Source organism: Netta rufina, assembly GCF_964035555.1.
Source record: "Netta rufina genome assembly, chromosome: 6".
NCBI classification, from domain to species: Eukaryota; Metazoa; Chordata; class Aves; order Anseriformes; family Anatidae; genus Netta; species Netta rufina.
The window spans coordinates 18,872,336-18,888,374 of record NC_140129.1 but is presented as its reverse complement, the minus strand read 5'-3'; the positions used below and the strand labels follow the sequence as shown (position 1 = coordinate 18,888,374).

The 16,039-nt window shown below is 38.2% G+C and overlaps 1 protein-coding gene across 1 annotated transcript in view; it reads left to right on the top strand.

Annotated features, from left to right (window-relative positions):
• MAP3K20 (mitogen-activated protein kinase kinase kinase 20) overlaps positions 1 to 16,039 on the top strand; it is a 71,899-nt gene that overhangs the window by 38,443 nt on the left and 17,417 nt on the right. Inside the window, exons 8-10 of the mRNA XM_084289214.1 lie at positions 5,894 to 5,980; positions 9,563 to 9,637; positions 15,146 to 15,252. Of these exons, the coding sequence (XP_084145340.1) occupies positions 5,894 to 5,980; positions 9,563 to 9,637; positions 15,146 to 15,252 (269 nt within the window). The remainder of the gene's footprint in view (positions 1 to 5,893; positions 5,981 to 9,562; positions 9,638 to 15,145; positions 15,253 to 16,039) is intronic.

Here is a 16,039-nt window from a genome sequence, read left to right as displayed (position 1 = left end):
AAAATGATAGGAAGAACAGTGTCTTGCATGTTTGGTAAGGTCCATATCTGATTAGATTAGCAGCATGCCAGTGTGGGAAATGCATGCTTTACCGCAAGTATTCAGCATATGTCAGAAGGCTTGCAGGAACCACTGAGCAATCTGCATCATTAATCTCTGCTTGTGCTTTAGTGAAGCAGAAGAGAAAAAGGTTGTGTTGTAATAGGTGTATACCAGAACTTCCATAAAATGGAACGTCACTGAGTTTATATCAAAAAGGTAGCCACTTTTCTATGCTTAACTGTTTAAAAGATTCTGGTATCGTTACCTGGTAGCTGAGAAAATAGAAGCTGTACCTCTTGTGGAGATAGAGGCCCAATCTAAAAATACAGAGAATGCCAGCATGGCTTTGTCATTTATATGAAGGGGAAATAATCAGTAATAGTGCATTAGAATGTCAGATTTGTAGGTAGAGTCATGTGAATTATTTCACTTTGTCCACAGTCAAACTCTAAATTAGTTTTGCTCTGCAATACAGAATAGGATAGAAAGAGTACTGGTCAGACCAATTATGAATCTTGCCCCATAACCTTTCCATGACAGCAGTAATTAATACTTTGGGAGGAAAGAAAAAGGAAGTGGGGTTATAGTCTGCACACGTATCTGTTTACATAGCTTTTTGGGTTTGGGTTCCACTGTTGGTGACAGAATGGGGAGTTGTTTCAGAACAATATATTATAAAATATTGCCCCTTTCTCTTTGAGGGGTGGGAAGAGATGTAAGGGATGCACTGTATTTTTAAACTAGCACCTATGGTCTTACATAGCTAAGCTGATGTCCCAGTGGAAGGCTACATAGGTTACATAAACTTTTTGTCAAACATTTGTTTATAGTGAAAAAATATGAGAGATGATGTTGGGGTATCTTACAAATGAAAGGTTGACAGTTTGTAAGGGGAAAGAAGAAGCCTATATCAGCAGATTTAAAAATCCTTGCTTAACTTAACTAGGGCACAAACAGTAATAGAACATAAGCTAACAAATGTAAATGTTAATGTGAACTGTTACTGGAAGCAATCATATATTATCCACTGAAGGGAAACATTCCAATTCCAAAACAAAGAAAAAATGTTAGAGGAGAAATTCCAGAAAAGGTCTTACAGTTCAAGACTCTTCACATAGTCATCTTGGTGTGAATTGACTTCAAGTAACATTCTAGGAGTAGGAGAAGGTAAGAAATTGTTTAATATTCTATCATATCAAGTATTACCAGATCTGTGGGAACAGTATGTCACACAGAGTTTACTTCACATCCAAAAAGTAAAGCTCCTTTGACACTTCTGTGCTTGAAGCTAAAACTGAACTGCTCTCAGTATGAAACCAGTTTAGTGTTACTAGAATATTTTAATGTGGTTATGGGTGTATAGTGCTACCTCAGTATGCCTAATAATATTTGACCCACATTTTTTAACATACTGTTTTTGAGCTAATGTGCTCTACTGTGGGTAAAAGCTTATGAATTCATAAACACTTAGAAATCATTTTATAACTCCAATGCTATGTCTTGGAACACCATTGTTTTCAGAGGAGATTCAGGGGTAGAAATGAAGAATGGCAGTGGCCCAAGTTCTCAGTTGATGAAATTACTGACATAATGGAGTTGTCAGAAAGCAGGAAATTGTCAGAATATAACTTTGAAAGTTGGAGTCTCCCTGTTATAAGTGTTGGATTATCAAAGAATTAGTTAGGAGACTGAAAACAAAAAAAATCTTAGAAGGGGTATTTTTGTCTTGTCAAATGATTATCATCTGTAAAAACAACATTTAAAGAATCCTTTTTCAAAGTGTAACACTTGCCAGCAGCTTTTGTGCTAGAGAGACAAATCTGCATTTCTTCAGTTAAAGGCTTGTTAACAAAGAACAGAATCATTTCAAATGTAAACTAATAAGATGCTAGGAATAGATATTCTGTTCATGGTATTTGTTACCATTCCTATAAGTTTCTTTAATTTATTATCTTTTTTTTTTTTTTTTTTCCTTTCCTGGCTGGCTTTTCTTTCTACAAACTAATCTGTGATTTTAAATATTCTGCTCGAGTCTGAGAGCACTTTTCCCGTGAAGTGTCAAAGTCTTCCTGTACATCATAAGTCCAATTTGCTTCTCACCTGAAATGAACTTCCCTCTTTGCAAACAGTTGCATATGTATTTGTAGCTAATGTTCATGTTAGCTTCTCATGCTCTTCCTGGGTGGATAAACAGTACCATATATTCTACTTGAGATAAACAGTAAGTAATACATAGTACAGCCTAGGAAATGCTAAAGCTAAATATTCTAGGAGATTTATTATGCCACAAAGACAGATTTTGAACTTCCTTTAGCTATGCTGTGATTCACTTTTCTAATCCATTTCCAAATCCATACTCTTGAGCAAGTGCCACAAGTGATCAACCCATAAGTTCACTCGCAGTAAGGATATCAGATCATTGTCTGCGTTGCTCAAAAATGATTTTCTGCTTCTCTTCAAGATATGGAAGTGTCTGTGGAACTACAGTGTTCTCTCTAAAAGCTGTTCTGAAATCATGAAGATAGATGCTCGGAACATGTTAACCTGGCAAAAGTGTTTGTAGTGGATGGTAGTGTGTGTTTGTGTACCTGTATAAGTACGCAATGTAATTTTAAATGCTTACAAGAATGAAAAAGTAAAAGCATGAATTGGCTATTGGTAGCATAGAGATGAGTTAAATGTAGCAGCTGTTGCACTCCTAGCAATAGTTCATACATTACTTTAGCTATGAGGACATATGTTATTTATAGAGGGAATGTTGGCCAGCTTCAGGGGTTATCCCTTACTCTTTTTTTGAAAAGAATTATGAGATCTTTAACTTCCACTTGGATCAATCCAGAGGAGACTGACCTAATTTTCATGGCAAAGGGCAGTACCTCTAAGAGAACAATGCTTTCTGCTCATGCTGTACTTCTGATAGCTGTGGCTCCTGATCCTCATCTGTGTACACTTTCCTATGAAGAGAAAGCATTTCTTTTTTTTTTTTTTCAGTGAAGGTTTTCCATGCTTGTTATTGTTTTTCCTCAAACTACTTATTTGGATGTTCCCTGTCCTGTATGGCACTTTCAATTTTTGTTGGCTTTGCATGGGGGTTGGCATTTTTTTTGTTTCTTCTCTAGATTGTTGTCACATAGATGACAGGATAAGAATTGAAATGCACAGCTGAACTGACAGAACTGAAGACATTTCATTCTTATTCTCAGCTTCATGTATGGAAAGAACATTCATACCTTTATCTCTCACTCTGTTTCTCTGTATGCAGAGATGATCCTAACATCTTCACATGCCACAGCTTACAAACCACTACAAATGATCTCGATTTGTTTTCCATCACCGTATCTAACTTCGCTATTTCTCTGTGAACACCTGCTGTCTGTCATCAGAGGGATGTCATGTGATCAGGAAAGCAGGTGATCTTCACCATCAAAGATGGGAGTGGAAGTGAATCATGTCAGTCTCTCAAATTATACTAGAAAAGGAAGATAGATTAGGTTCTGTATGATAGGAGCTGAGGACCGAGTTCAGAAAATGGTCAGAGTGTATATTGCAATAAAGAGGCCAGGGTAAGTCAGGTTCTGGTGCGTTTTCTGCTGCTGAATGACCCTGGGGACAGGAAGCAGCAAATGGGAATACAGAAGATACCCATTTGATGTTGTTTTGTTTTTGTTGTTTTGTTTTGTTTTTGTAAAACCAGTAATGCTCTCATTCATCTTAGCTTATGATTCAGGGTAGCTGATTCATGAGACAGGTTGACAGTCCTATGAAACTGGAGATACTGACACGTCATCACTGGAAGGAAGATCTTTTTCTACACCTTTGGCCTGAATATAAAATTTATGTTGTTTGAACGTTGCTCTAAAGTTGTGTAAATCAATGCAAGGGTTTCTGGCATGCCAATTTTTATTTATTTATTTTTTTTACTTTCCTATCCTTTTAGTGATAAATAAAGCATTAAGAAAAATTCTTCGTGTCTAGTAAGACTGCTGTTTTCCTCTCGAACTGTGTGCAGTATAGAAGTATTTTAAGCTGTCACTGTTGGTTAGGAAAGTAGTGATCCATACAGGCAGTGGAAATAAACACTAGAGGTGTCATGATAAAGGAATTTGTTGCAAAATGTTCTGCACAGACTTACGTGCATGAATGAAACTAGACAACCCTTACAATTCAATCTTCTGAAAGCAAATAGAACAGTGGAGTTTTCCAGCTCAGGGCTCTCAGAGACATTTAATGTGTATTTCATTGTGTTCTGTACTTGGAAGAGGTATTTAGATACTGCTTGCTCTATCTGATGTGCAAACTTGGGTTTCTTCTTCATGGTTTCCTATTATTCAAATGAGCTGGTTCTGGAAGACTGCTCCACTGCATGTTTGATTTGGTCCAGGGGTTTTTGTTTTTAAACGGTTTTGTACACTGCTTTTCTGACTGAAGTACCTTGGGCTGCTAACTTATTTCATTCTCTCACAGTTAAATGTCCTTCTCAACCAGTAGAGAGGTGAGAATTGGAATTACAAATCAAAGTGCTTTTCTTCTTCTAAGGAGAATGAATTGGGGCAAACAGGAGAAATGAATAAGTCTATGAAGAGCTTTCCTCATATATTTTTTATTCTCAGGAAAACTGTTCTTTTACTTATTTTTCCAAGATATATTTACCTTTACTATTCAGTCTTCCGACTCAAGCAGAATTATTCAAATACGTCTATTGATGGAGTACCCTGTTCACTTGATTAAAGGCCCAACTCTGCTTCAGTGCATTTTTTTCTGCTTGAGCAGCATCTGCCAATATTCTCTCATTTTTCTTTTAATTACCTTCATAGTTGGCCAGAATCCATTCAAAATGATGTAGCTGGAATGAGCCTGGGTACTAACCCAGCCAGTGAGGATGTAGAGACTTGCATAAGGCTCTTAATACATTTGGTCACATGCTAAATAGATTATGTCATTTATTGTTGTTGTGTTTGGCATGTGAATGGAAGAAAAAGTTTCTATGCAGACATTTGTAACAAGATAAGTATATGAAGGTTCTGATAAAAAAATAGACACATACAAGTGAAGGTACAAAGTGCCTGTTAATTTGATTGAATGCCAAGATGTAGTCCCTGTGGCAGAAAAACAAGTTAGATTCAATGACCTGCAAGCCTTTTTGGTGATGCCAAACTCTTTTCTACAGAGCAGCTCAGATTCTCATGTGCTGTGTTACTAAAATGCTGAAAGCGTGTGAAATTAGGAGGGTTTTTTTGTATCTATGATTAGTGTGTCCATAAGATATGGACAGAGAATAGAATAATTGTCAATAGGCTGTATATTGTTTAGTTTAACATAATCACATACTTGGGGATTAACAATTACGTCTGTGCTTGCAATATTATATTTAATGTTTTTGTAGGCATTTTATAGGAGCAAAATACTGAATGGATCAGATTCTGACTATTTAAAAGCACTAGTTGCAATCATAAATAAATATTTTTAAATGCAAAATGACTGAAAAGCAAGGATGTGTCTACTTGGGGCTGAGAAGGAGTGGAGGAGTTCATTGTCTACCCAAGTCTCAACTGCCAAATGTGACATAGTGTACAGAGAAAGTAAAAAGCAATTCCCATGGCTCTCACAAAATTGCAGGCATTAGACCCCACACAACCCAGTTTTTTATCTGGGTTGTACTGTAGAGGAAAAAGCAAAAACATCCAAATTAATTTAGTCAGAGTATCTTGCACACAAACACTGGTCCAAGTTCCTGCAAATGGTTACTGGTTGCCTGATAATTGGATACAGAATAGTGCTGTATCAAGGTTTAATAATGTATTTTAAATACAAAGTACAGAAATAAAAATTCTTTTCTTTTTTTCTGTTCCAGGTTCTCTGGGAGATGCTAACAAGGGAGGTCCCCTTTAAAGGCTTGGAAGGATTACAAGTAGCTTGGCTTGTAGTGGAAAAAAACGAGGTAAGACTACGTTTCTACATTCAGGTACATAGATCAGAAAACAGTATTGGGGTTTTGCAAAAGACTTTTTCATCTTCTTCAAATTGAAAGTAAGTTCACGCGTATGGAAAGATTAGCAGTAGGAGCTAACACAAAGGGTCAAAGTGATGTTATTCCTCATGAATGGACCCTTTACATCTAATTGTTGCAGCTTCACGTCGTGATGCTGTAGATCAAAAATTGTACAAGTACTGTACTAGTTTCTCAGTCTCAATTGTAAAACCTAGGGGTTTGTTCTTAGTGATGAAAGAAGCCATTGCGTCCAAGGTAGGGGAACAGTTTAACTCCATCTCCTGCGTTTAGGACATCTTTTTACTGGCCGGGAGTTGATATATCTGTAAGAGACCTTCAGCTACTTCAACTTAACTCTCCCAGCAGGAGTCACTATAGTACAAGAAACTGCCGCTTAGATGAAAATTTCAAAAATAAAAGAAGAAAAAATAGTTTTAAAAAAAGAGAGAAATTACAGTTTTGCCACCTACGTTCAACACTACATTGAAGATGAGCTCCTCACTGGTATCGGCAAGGCTGTGGCATAGCTGCAAGCCTCCTCATGCAGAGTCTTTCCATTTCAAAAGCACTTCAGTGGTGTAAACACCGTTTGTACAGTGTCCCCAGCCTCGCTTTTCTTCTTCTTACAAATTGAGGCTTTCAGTTAGTTGGACATGTGAGCGTATATCTGAACACATAGTCCCTTGATATCAAAGACAGTAACTACATGTAAAAAACATTTAAAGTTGTGACTGTACCACACACAGACAAGCATGGAAATCCTCCACAAAGATGAAACCTCCTCTATCTAGACACAGCGGAAGCTTGGGAAACATTACAATGGTGAGGCAGTGCCTGTACAATACAGATTTCTATTATTCTACATAAACTGTTTCTCAAAATGCTTCAGAGTTAAACAGTAGAGTTAGGTTTCCTCCTCTTAGTTTAATATTTTTTGTTGGTGGCTTTTTTTGTCTCTTTTTTTTCTTCTGCTTGAGATTAATTCCAGTGAGTGATACTGTGATATACTCATTAGTTGGAAATGCTACGTTAACAGTCTGAAGATTATGTCCGTGGTCATCAACAGTGTGTAGCAGAGCAGGAGGCACAGTAAGACTCTTTCTATTAGTTTAGGAAGAGCCTCATCTATCAGTTTGAAGAAGGTGGAACCATTAAGACTTCCATCAACAGTACTACATTCTACTCTAAATGTACAGGTTTATGGAAGGGACACATAGTGGCATTGGGAATGTTGTAAAGAGATTCAGTCATATAGTGAAAGATGGCGCACATTTCTCTACAGTTTTCCAGAGTGAGGAACTGTGTAAAATATAGTATGAGAAAAATGTGGACGTGACAGCTATCACACTCATGGCTGGAGAAACCTAATGGTTGAAATTTTCAAAGCCAGCAGTATATCTGCCAGGTACCACTAGCCAGTTGGTACCATCTTCTCTGTAATTGTTCCAGGAAGCTTTGAAAACATGAACTTACTTACATTGTTATTATTTTCTCTGCCCGTGATTTAGGGACCATGCCCAGCATAAGCCTTGTAAGAGTTGGCATACGTTATGCTTGTATTTTTTTTCCCCAGTTTCTATGTTCCAAAGCAAGTATGAGGACCGGGTTCTGTTCTCAGTTCCATCTATTGACATTAATGGGCTTTCATGAGTCCAGTTCACAACAGAATTGAGTCACTGTTGAGCCAGGCCTTCATTCTTTACACTCTAAGTCTCTTGTTAAAAACAGTGTGGGATTGAGGCCAAAACATAATTGCTGAGGTTGAAAATCCCACTTTGCAAATCTGGAGCCCAGCAAACAAAGTGGATTTTAACAACTCTATATGGATCTCTTTTGACACTCCACATTATTTCACAGTGTGATTTATATTCTGCTAGAGTTTCTATATAATTATATATTTTTTTAACCCAGAAAAGAAAAACATGAGAGTTCAGATTATACTAGGTATAATCTCATAAACTGCTAATGAGAAGTGTCATCTTTATTATTATCTGGTACTTTTGGAACTTGCTACCTCTACACTACTACATAAAACTCTGCCCAAGGGAGACACATGTAAATGATGATTGCAACTTATTTTCCACCTCCTGGAACAGTGAGGGTTACAGACAAATACTGTAGCAAGACTAGCCAGTGTATTTTTAGGTTAATGACTCAACCAAAAATCAAGCAGCAGTACAATTTGTTTATGCATTGTACAAATTTCTGTGTATTTCTTGCATGGAAAGCTTTGCACCTTAAGGTATTACATTATTAAAATAATCATACTTCTGCAGTGCCCAGACTCTATCTCCTGTTTTGAGTTTTCATGGTATTGACATGCTTGTGCAGCAGAACTTGTTAACTCTTACTTTGGCTGCTGTGGTTTGTAAGGCTTTGCAGATCATGTTGGAGTCACATAATGGTGCAAAATTTGACACAACTTGCTCTGGTTTACATACAAAATGTCAGAGTAGGACAGATCAAAGGGTCTTCCTGGCAGGTTGGTCTAAACAGGACTGTAATATCTGTTTCTTACCTGCTACAGGACAAGGAAACCTTTTACTATCTTGATTCCTCATATTTGGACTAATTTGCACTGAGGAACTGTTTTTTCTATCTAAATATTTCTTTACTTTAGTATGAAACATGTGAAGTCAATTAGTTGCCTTATCGAGAGCAGAAGGGATCTCCTTATATGTGTAACGTTGGGATGCACATATAAGCAACTGGAGAGGCTTGTATTCATGAATATATACACGAATATACAGATTTGCTTTTAGGCTTTCCAATCTGGAGACAGATTCTTTAAACTAAATGTCATTTAAGACTGTGAAAGAATTTTTTTTCACAGTTTAAAACTCAGCAAAGGAAACCAAACCAGCTTCTAATTCTGTGTAGTCAGTTGTCCTGGCTATAACCAGCAACTCTTTGTCTTCAGTCATCAGAAAATATTTATATGAGTTCACTGTGCTCTGTGAGTGTTCTCTGAGATCTGCATGTCCTCACTAATTGTTCTGACCACAGGCTCATGAAACGTCTCTTGTGTCATGTAGAGCTTCACTTAACTCTTTTTAACTCAGTGTACTCTATATTTCTGCCACTTGGTATATCAAAACTGATTATGGTGTTATGCATCTGTGTGGGAGAAAGGAATTAAGCCAGCCTGTACATTATACCTATCTTGACAAGCATTTTGTAAGACAATGCAGTGCAGTAGTTATCTCTACAGACTGTTATATTTTAGTACTAATATCTGTTTGCCTCATTTTTACTTCCTTGTCTCCTAGTTTTTTTGAGCAACTCCACTGGTATATCTGTTCCATTCCTTCTTTATAAGTCTACTAATTAATTGTATGTCTTACCGGTGTTGGTCTTTTTCTTTCTTTTTTTTTTTTTTTTAACGTCAATCATCAGTTTTTATATTGTGTTTAAAATGAAAGAGGAGTGTGTTTTACTCGTTTTAACTGCTTTGCTCCTACAGAAAATCTATTATTAGCACCTTAAAGGGAAATGTTTCTAATTACTTTTTTTTTTTATTATCTCCATTAGAGATTAACCATTCCAAGCAGTTGTCCCAGAAGTTTTGCAGAACTGATGCATCAGTGTTGGGAAGCTGATTCAAAGGTAGTTTAATTTGTGTCTAACGTTGTCCACTGCTTGTTTTGCTATGTATGTTAGCAAATCTTTCTTTGGAGGACAAGTCTGAGCTACAACAGTTGTTGCCATGTTGGTACACCCATTTCTTCACAAAAAGATTAGGTTGGGCTGTCTTTTTTTTTTTTTTTTAATATATATATATAATATTCTGATATATTTGTACCTAAATGTTTCTCTTTTCCTTTTAGCCAAGAGTTCTTAATTTTACTAAATTACCTAACTACTAAAGACAGGCATTGTAAATAGGGTGAGATGGCAAGAATGCCACCATTTTTTTATCAAGTGAAGAATTATTTTCTATTTTCTTTCAATAGTCAATTTTTCTTGGATATACATGAGCATTACATGTGCAATAACTATTTCAAGTTCCAGTTTTGATGTCTTTCTTGTGCTGGAAGTGTATAAAGAATAAGTTAATCCATGGAATACGGACAGGAACGGCAACAACTCTTCTAATTTAGTATTAAAAATTTCCTAGTCTTTTCCCTTAAGATTTTGAATTCAGTTTTATAATGATTATGCTGTAATATTATAATAATAGAAGTACGGTAATATACTGCTTAACCTGCCCCTGTAAGAATAAACTAAAAGAGAAATTAAAGAATATTTACTCAGTAAAAGCTTTTGTATATCGTGACGATTACCTTCCTTAAATTGATTCTGCTACCATTCCGTTATGCATGAACTGGCTGGAATAAACCTGGGTACAAAGCAGTTTTGTTACCAAATATTATCAGGTATTTCTTTTGCCTATGAAGGTAGTTAAGAGAGGGAAGGATAAGAAACTATGCTCTTTTTCTCAGGTCAAGGCAACAGGAAGAACTCTGTTTGTTTAAACTCTGAAGAAAGTTAACTACTACTTCAGAACCAGCAAGATTAATACCAAAATAAATTACAGCACTTAGGTGCTCTAAAGCCAGAACATGTTATCACTGGAGAGTAGTCATAGGAAAGCAGTGCAAGAAAGGAGATTTCCCTTCTTTTTTTTTTTTTTTTCTTTTTTTTTTTTTTGTCTTGAAGCAAGGAGTTACTTTCCTATAGAATGGATCTGGAAGCCTGAGATCCATCAGCAACTTAGTTTCCACATTAATGCCTATTTAAATGGTGTTCCCTTAATATCACCCTCTTTCTCCTCTCCACAGAGGGGAGAAGAAAAAATGCTTTGAATCTTTGCATCTGTTAAGGGGACTGTTTATGTTCTAAGTCAGTAATTAGTGAAGAGCCCTTCCAAGTGGTAACTACATGTCTTACTAATAACTACCACCAAGCATCAGCTTCCCTACCAAAGGCCGCAGACTGAACTGCACATACTAGACCAGCTCACTCTTTCGATCACTTCAGCCAGATATGTGAGACTCCAGAATGCTGTTGCTGTATTTCCAGGAGAGGGAGGGATCTGCACATTGTAAAACAGGGATGCCTGAGCAGTTAACCTGGGTTTGGCCTGAGTTTCTGAGGGTGTTGTTCCAGATCTCTCTGATGTGTGTAAAGAGTAAATGTCGGGTTAGCTGATTTTTTTCTGACAGTCTGCTCTTTGCTACATTTTTCACTCAGCTTCTCTTTTGTTAAGCAATTATAAATGCTTCATTCACATGAATGAAATGGAGTAATCGCTGGTCACATTTTGGGCATGTGACTGACATACTCAGTCACATGTTGGGTAAGGATCACTACTTACAGCTCTCAAAATGCCTTGATAAAAAGGCTGTGTGGCCTGCTTGAGCCAAAAGATGGAGCACACTCCTCTGAAATACTGCACTGTGCAACTTTCCCTTTGGCCAGGACTGGCTTCAGAAAAATGGATAGTAGATACATGAACAAGTTACTGAAGATCAAGCAAGGGTGAGTTCAAGGATGTCAACTGCTCAAAAGCAATTGCTTGTGTGCATACGTCTAGCCCACAGAAAGCCTCAGGTATCTATAGGTGACTTACCCCTGAGAAAAGAGGGATGTGCATTTACTGTGGGCCTAAGGAGTACACCTGGAACGCTGCTGCAAAGCAGACGGAGTATCAGATACTGCTCACACCATAAATCCCTCATGGGAAAGAACACAGTTATTAACTGTGCTTTGAATTTATTAGAATTTGTTCATGCCTGGAAGAAGATGTCCATAGTACACTGCTACAGGTGACGTGTGTTGGTAGTCTTCATTCAGTTTAAACCGTGCTAGTTAAACAGTCCTGAATGGGTTCAAAACTTTTTACTAAAATGCTAATTACTAATTACTTTAAGTCAGTAGTTATTAAAGAACAGTCTCTGTGGTAACAAGTATCTTAACTACCCAAATATTAAAATCCAAACAAGCTACTTTTGCTAGGGCATTAGAAAATTGTACAAATAAGGTTGCTTATAATTAATGCCTTCGTTTACTAGGGATTCCTGCTTTGGAAACGCAGGTGACTGCATCTTTCTTTTTGATTTCATCTGTTCCTTCTGTTTATCCCCACTTTAACATCAAAGATGATTATAAATTACTGAATATTTTAATGGAACTCAAATCTGTGAATAGAGAAGCAGAAAGAAAGAAAAGCCATATGTATTAAATATCTTGTTTTTATGCAGACCTGTTTTGTAAGAAATACTGAGTGGAAGGCAATAGTGAAAATGTTAGCCAGAATTATTTCTAAAGGGGAATGCATTAAAAATTTTTGCATGAGACATCATAGATATGAAGGGAAACAATTTTCAAAGGCAACTCATGCCTTGATATTTTGAGAGTCTCTTGTAAGGAACCACTTAAGATGCCTGACTTTCTAGGAAGTGCCAAGCAGCCACCCACTGAAAATAAGATTGTTTTTTAAAGAAAGCTTCTCAGCTTGGATTCCCAACAATCACTTCTCGCCAGTTTTACCCAAGTTATCAGTCTGTACCTAGACTGCTTTATTAAATTTTTCATTTGTTTCATTTGGGGGAAGAAACCAACAAAAACATGAAGTAATGTAGGTTTGTGTCTTCCTGCCAGCTGCACCTCCAGGGAAAGCTGTAACCTATGTATCTGGCATCTGTAAGCTGGCAGGATAGCTGGTGGCTGTTGATGGAAATTACACAGGCCAATGAGCTTTGTCAGTACTATGTGACTGTACACTTGTTCCAGCTGTAGTTGAGCAACACAACAGCCCCTTTGCCTGTAAATATTTGCTGCATACCAGCTTGGTTCTGCTCTGCGTAGTACCCAAAGAGTGCATGTTGCTGCTCTTCCCAAATCAGTCCATCAGTGCTTTGAGCTGCCCTTAGTAAAAGCGCTGTTCTCTGTCATTGTTATCTCAACTCCAATTATTCTAGGCAGACCTGATAGCAGTGTTGACTGTGCTTACTTGGTGTGAGCTCTGCCCAATACTTTCTTCCTAGTATAATCCTGAGAACAAGCAAGCAACGCACACAGAACCATTTTGTAAAGGACACCTAAGTAAGCCATAAAATCTTGTAATTTATGTAACAAAGCGATATTTGCTCTTCATCTGCCCCTGAAAATAGAATTAGTTTAGTAAAGGTACATTACACACTGGCTAGTCAGTCAGACAGTATATAGCAGCAGCAATTCCCCAGGGCTTCTGTGGGGACTGGGCATTGCATGGTGACCTGAAAGCTGTCTCCAATTCGCCTCCTACAAGAAAATGTTGGTGAGGGGAAAACCGTCAAAACAACAACAGGTCATTCATCAAGCCATGTGCCACAGTCTTCTGTCTGACAGCTTCTTCAGCATTTGGGAGGAATCCCCTCGACACTTTGCACCCACTCGGGTGGTTACAAGAGATGGAGCTGCAGCAACAGGAAGGGCACGAGGGCTGTCTGAGTGTCCTCCTTCTCCAAAACTGCACCAGGCCTGTCCAACCATGTTGGCACTAGTCATAAATGTTGTGCCCATTACCCCCTGGTGCTGCATGCTCCCTGACCAGGGAGAGTCGTGCCCCTCAGGATGCATTCAGTGGGTCTGCTCGCCATGGTGAGTCCAGCAGCATCGTGCATGCAGGGGGGCTGCTGCTGCCTCCCCCAGCCTCTCTGTAAGTGCAGCTCCACAGGCAGGGGTACCCGCTGGGCTTCCACACTGGGAGCATATTGCTCCCATGCCACATGGCTCCTGTGGCTTGAGGCACCCAGGTTGCTGCTCCACAGGTGACTGGGCTGGAGGCTAGGTTGCGCAAGAGCAAGTGACTGGGGCAGGTGCTGCAAAGAAAGGCTGCTTAGCTCACCCAACTGCCCATTTGCCTAAAATCATGGAGATGAACCAAAAAACGACAGACAAAGCCTCCAGTTGCAGCCAAATAGTGCAGCATTACAATATAAGAGAGCTTGTCTTTTTTTTTTTTTTTTTTTTGTTATGCATTTGACACTTTTTCATGCTGTTTGACATTTAAAATAAAGAAATTGTCTTTCTTTTATAATGTGGAAATCACTTGGATCTTCCTGGAAGAGACACCTCAGCATTGTTCCTAATTGTTTTTGTGCTCCCAAATTAAAATGCACGTTTTAATTGCGGCATCTGTAATTTTAGCAGAAATGGTATAATTACAGGCGAGATACAGAGAGAATGCGCATCATCCCCTTATTATGTATCTACATTTTGTTTCAACCTTTTGTCTCAACCTTGTCTGGGGTCTGTCAAACAGACTAACAGAGTCAGTGCTCCTTGAAGAAACACATTTAACTGTGGCTTTTTCAGTTATTATGCTAGTTAGTAGCTTTTTTTGGGGGACTAAGGGGAAAGAGGAAAATCCAGAGAAGCTGCAACTGCTCTCTGTATGTGGCAATGTGGTTGTGCAGTCAGCAGGGTGGGCGCTGGGTGCAGAGCCTGGCAACAGAAAGTTCAGTGAATGAGCCCAGCACAGGACCAGCTGAGGCACTGTTAGTGTAAGCTCTGCTGGCATCCAAAGCATTGCTGTGTAGCCCAGATCTTCACTTCTTCCCCACCTACCCATGGGTTAGCTAAGTGAGAGGGTTTTCTGGAAAGTGTCCTTCCCTGCAAGTCGCAGCCAGGAACCCATTTGTGATGGGCAGCTAAATAGCTTGTTCACGCATTAAAGAGTTTGGGTTAGTCCCTGTAAAAGGTCGTCTGTCTAATGACCAGTTGCTAATGGGTCCAGCCTTCTCTTTCAGGAAGTATTTTCCTTCTTAGCTTGATGAAAACTTCCTTTTTATTCTGAAATCTTTATAGCTATTAATTAAAATCGGTACTAATAACGTTTTTATTGATACCACAAGGAGTACCGAAAGGTTTTACTGGTGGATACAGGAGAGTAAGCAGAGGCTTGAGTCCTGCTGGCTTATGTGACTTTTTCCAAACTGACCATTTCTTCAATTGGAAGAACAATAGCAAAATCAAACAAAAATTACAACTTTACAGTCCTCATGTAGATGTGGTGTCAGAAAGCAGCATCCTAATTTCTGTTGCTTGCCATCTGTGACTTTCAATTGAAGAAATTTTGTGAATGGTTTTACATAGTAACATAAATGCTGACTTTTCTTTTGTCCTCAGAAAAGGCCATCTTTCAAGCAGATCATTTCAATTCTGGAGTCCATGTCAAATGACAGCAACCTTCCAGACCAGTGCAACTCATTCCTGCATAACAAGGCAGAGTGGAGGTAAGTTTCCTGCGTTCCAAGATGGAATGATGTGGTTTTCTGAGTCTGTACTCTTTGCAGATGGACATCAGACTCTGATGAGGTATCAGTAGAAAAATATCTGCTTTGTGCTTTAGATATTTTTAGAATGTAATTTACCTTGTTGTTTTTCAGGAATGCACAGAATGCTGTGAAACTTGTATTGGGAGCCAATACACTTAGCTGAACACTATGTTTATTACATTGGTTTAGGTATCATGTTATTTATGGTTTTGTGATTCACATCTTAAAACCAGCTGCGTGTTCTCAGTGAATAGTGTGAGGGCCAAGCAACTCAGGTATAAGTACTGTTTGATGCAATTCTCACAGAAAGCAGATAGGTATATCTTTATATTAAAAAATGATAAAGATAAAAGACATAACAATAAATTTTCAAATCAAATTTCCATTTGTCTTCACTTCCGATTTGCCATTTTGTGCATTCTTTCGCTTGTATTGACTTTGTATCCATGAGTTAAACATATGCCCGGGCTAGGCTTGCTTTTGCAAATTGCTTGAGCATATAGTTTTACCTATTGCTGATTGCAATTTATATCCGTAAGTGATTCTAAATGGAGATGAGATTTGAGAAAATGGTATTACAGGACCCAGTTTTACAGTAAAAGCGTCAGCCTATTTCTCATACATGCCAAAACTTCAAAAAATGTCCCCAATGCATATTTGTCAGTTGGAAAGCCTGCAGCTTCACAGTACATCCCTGTGTTTGGAAAAGCAAACTGAAAACAGATCTGCATAGGCAGAAGATTTT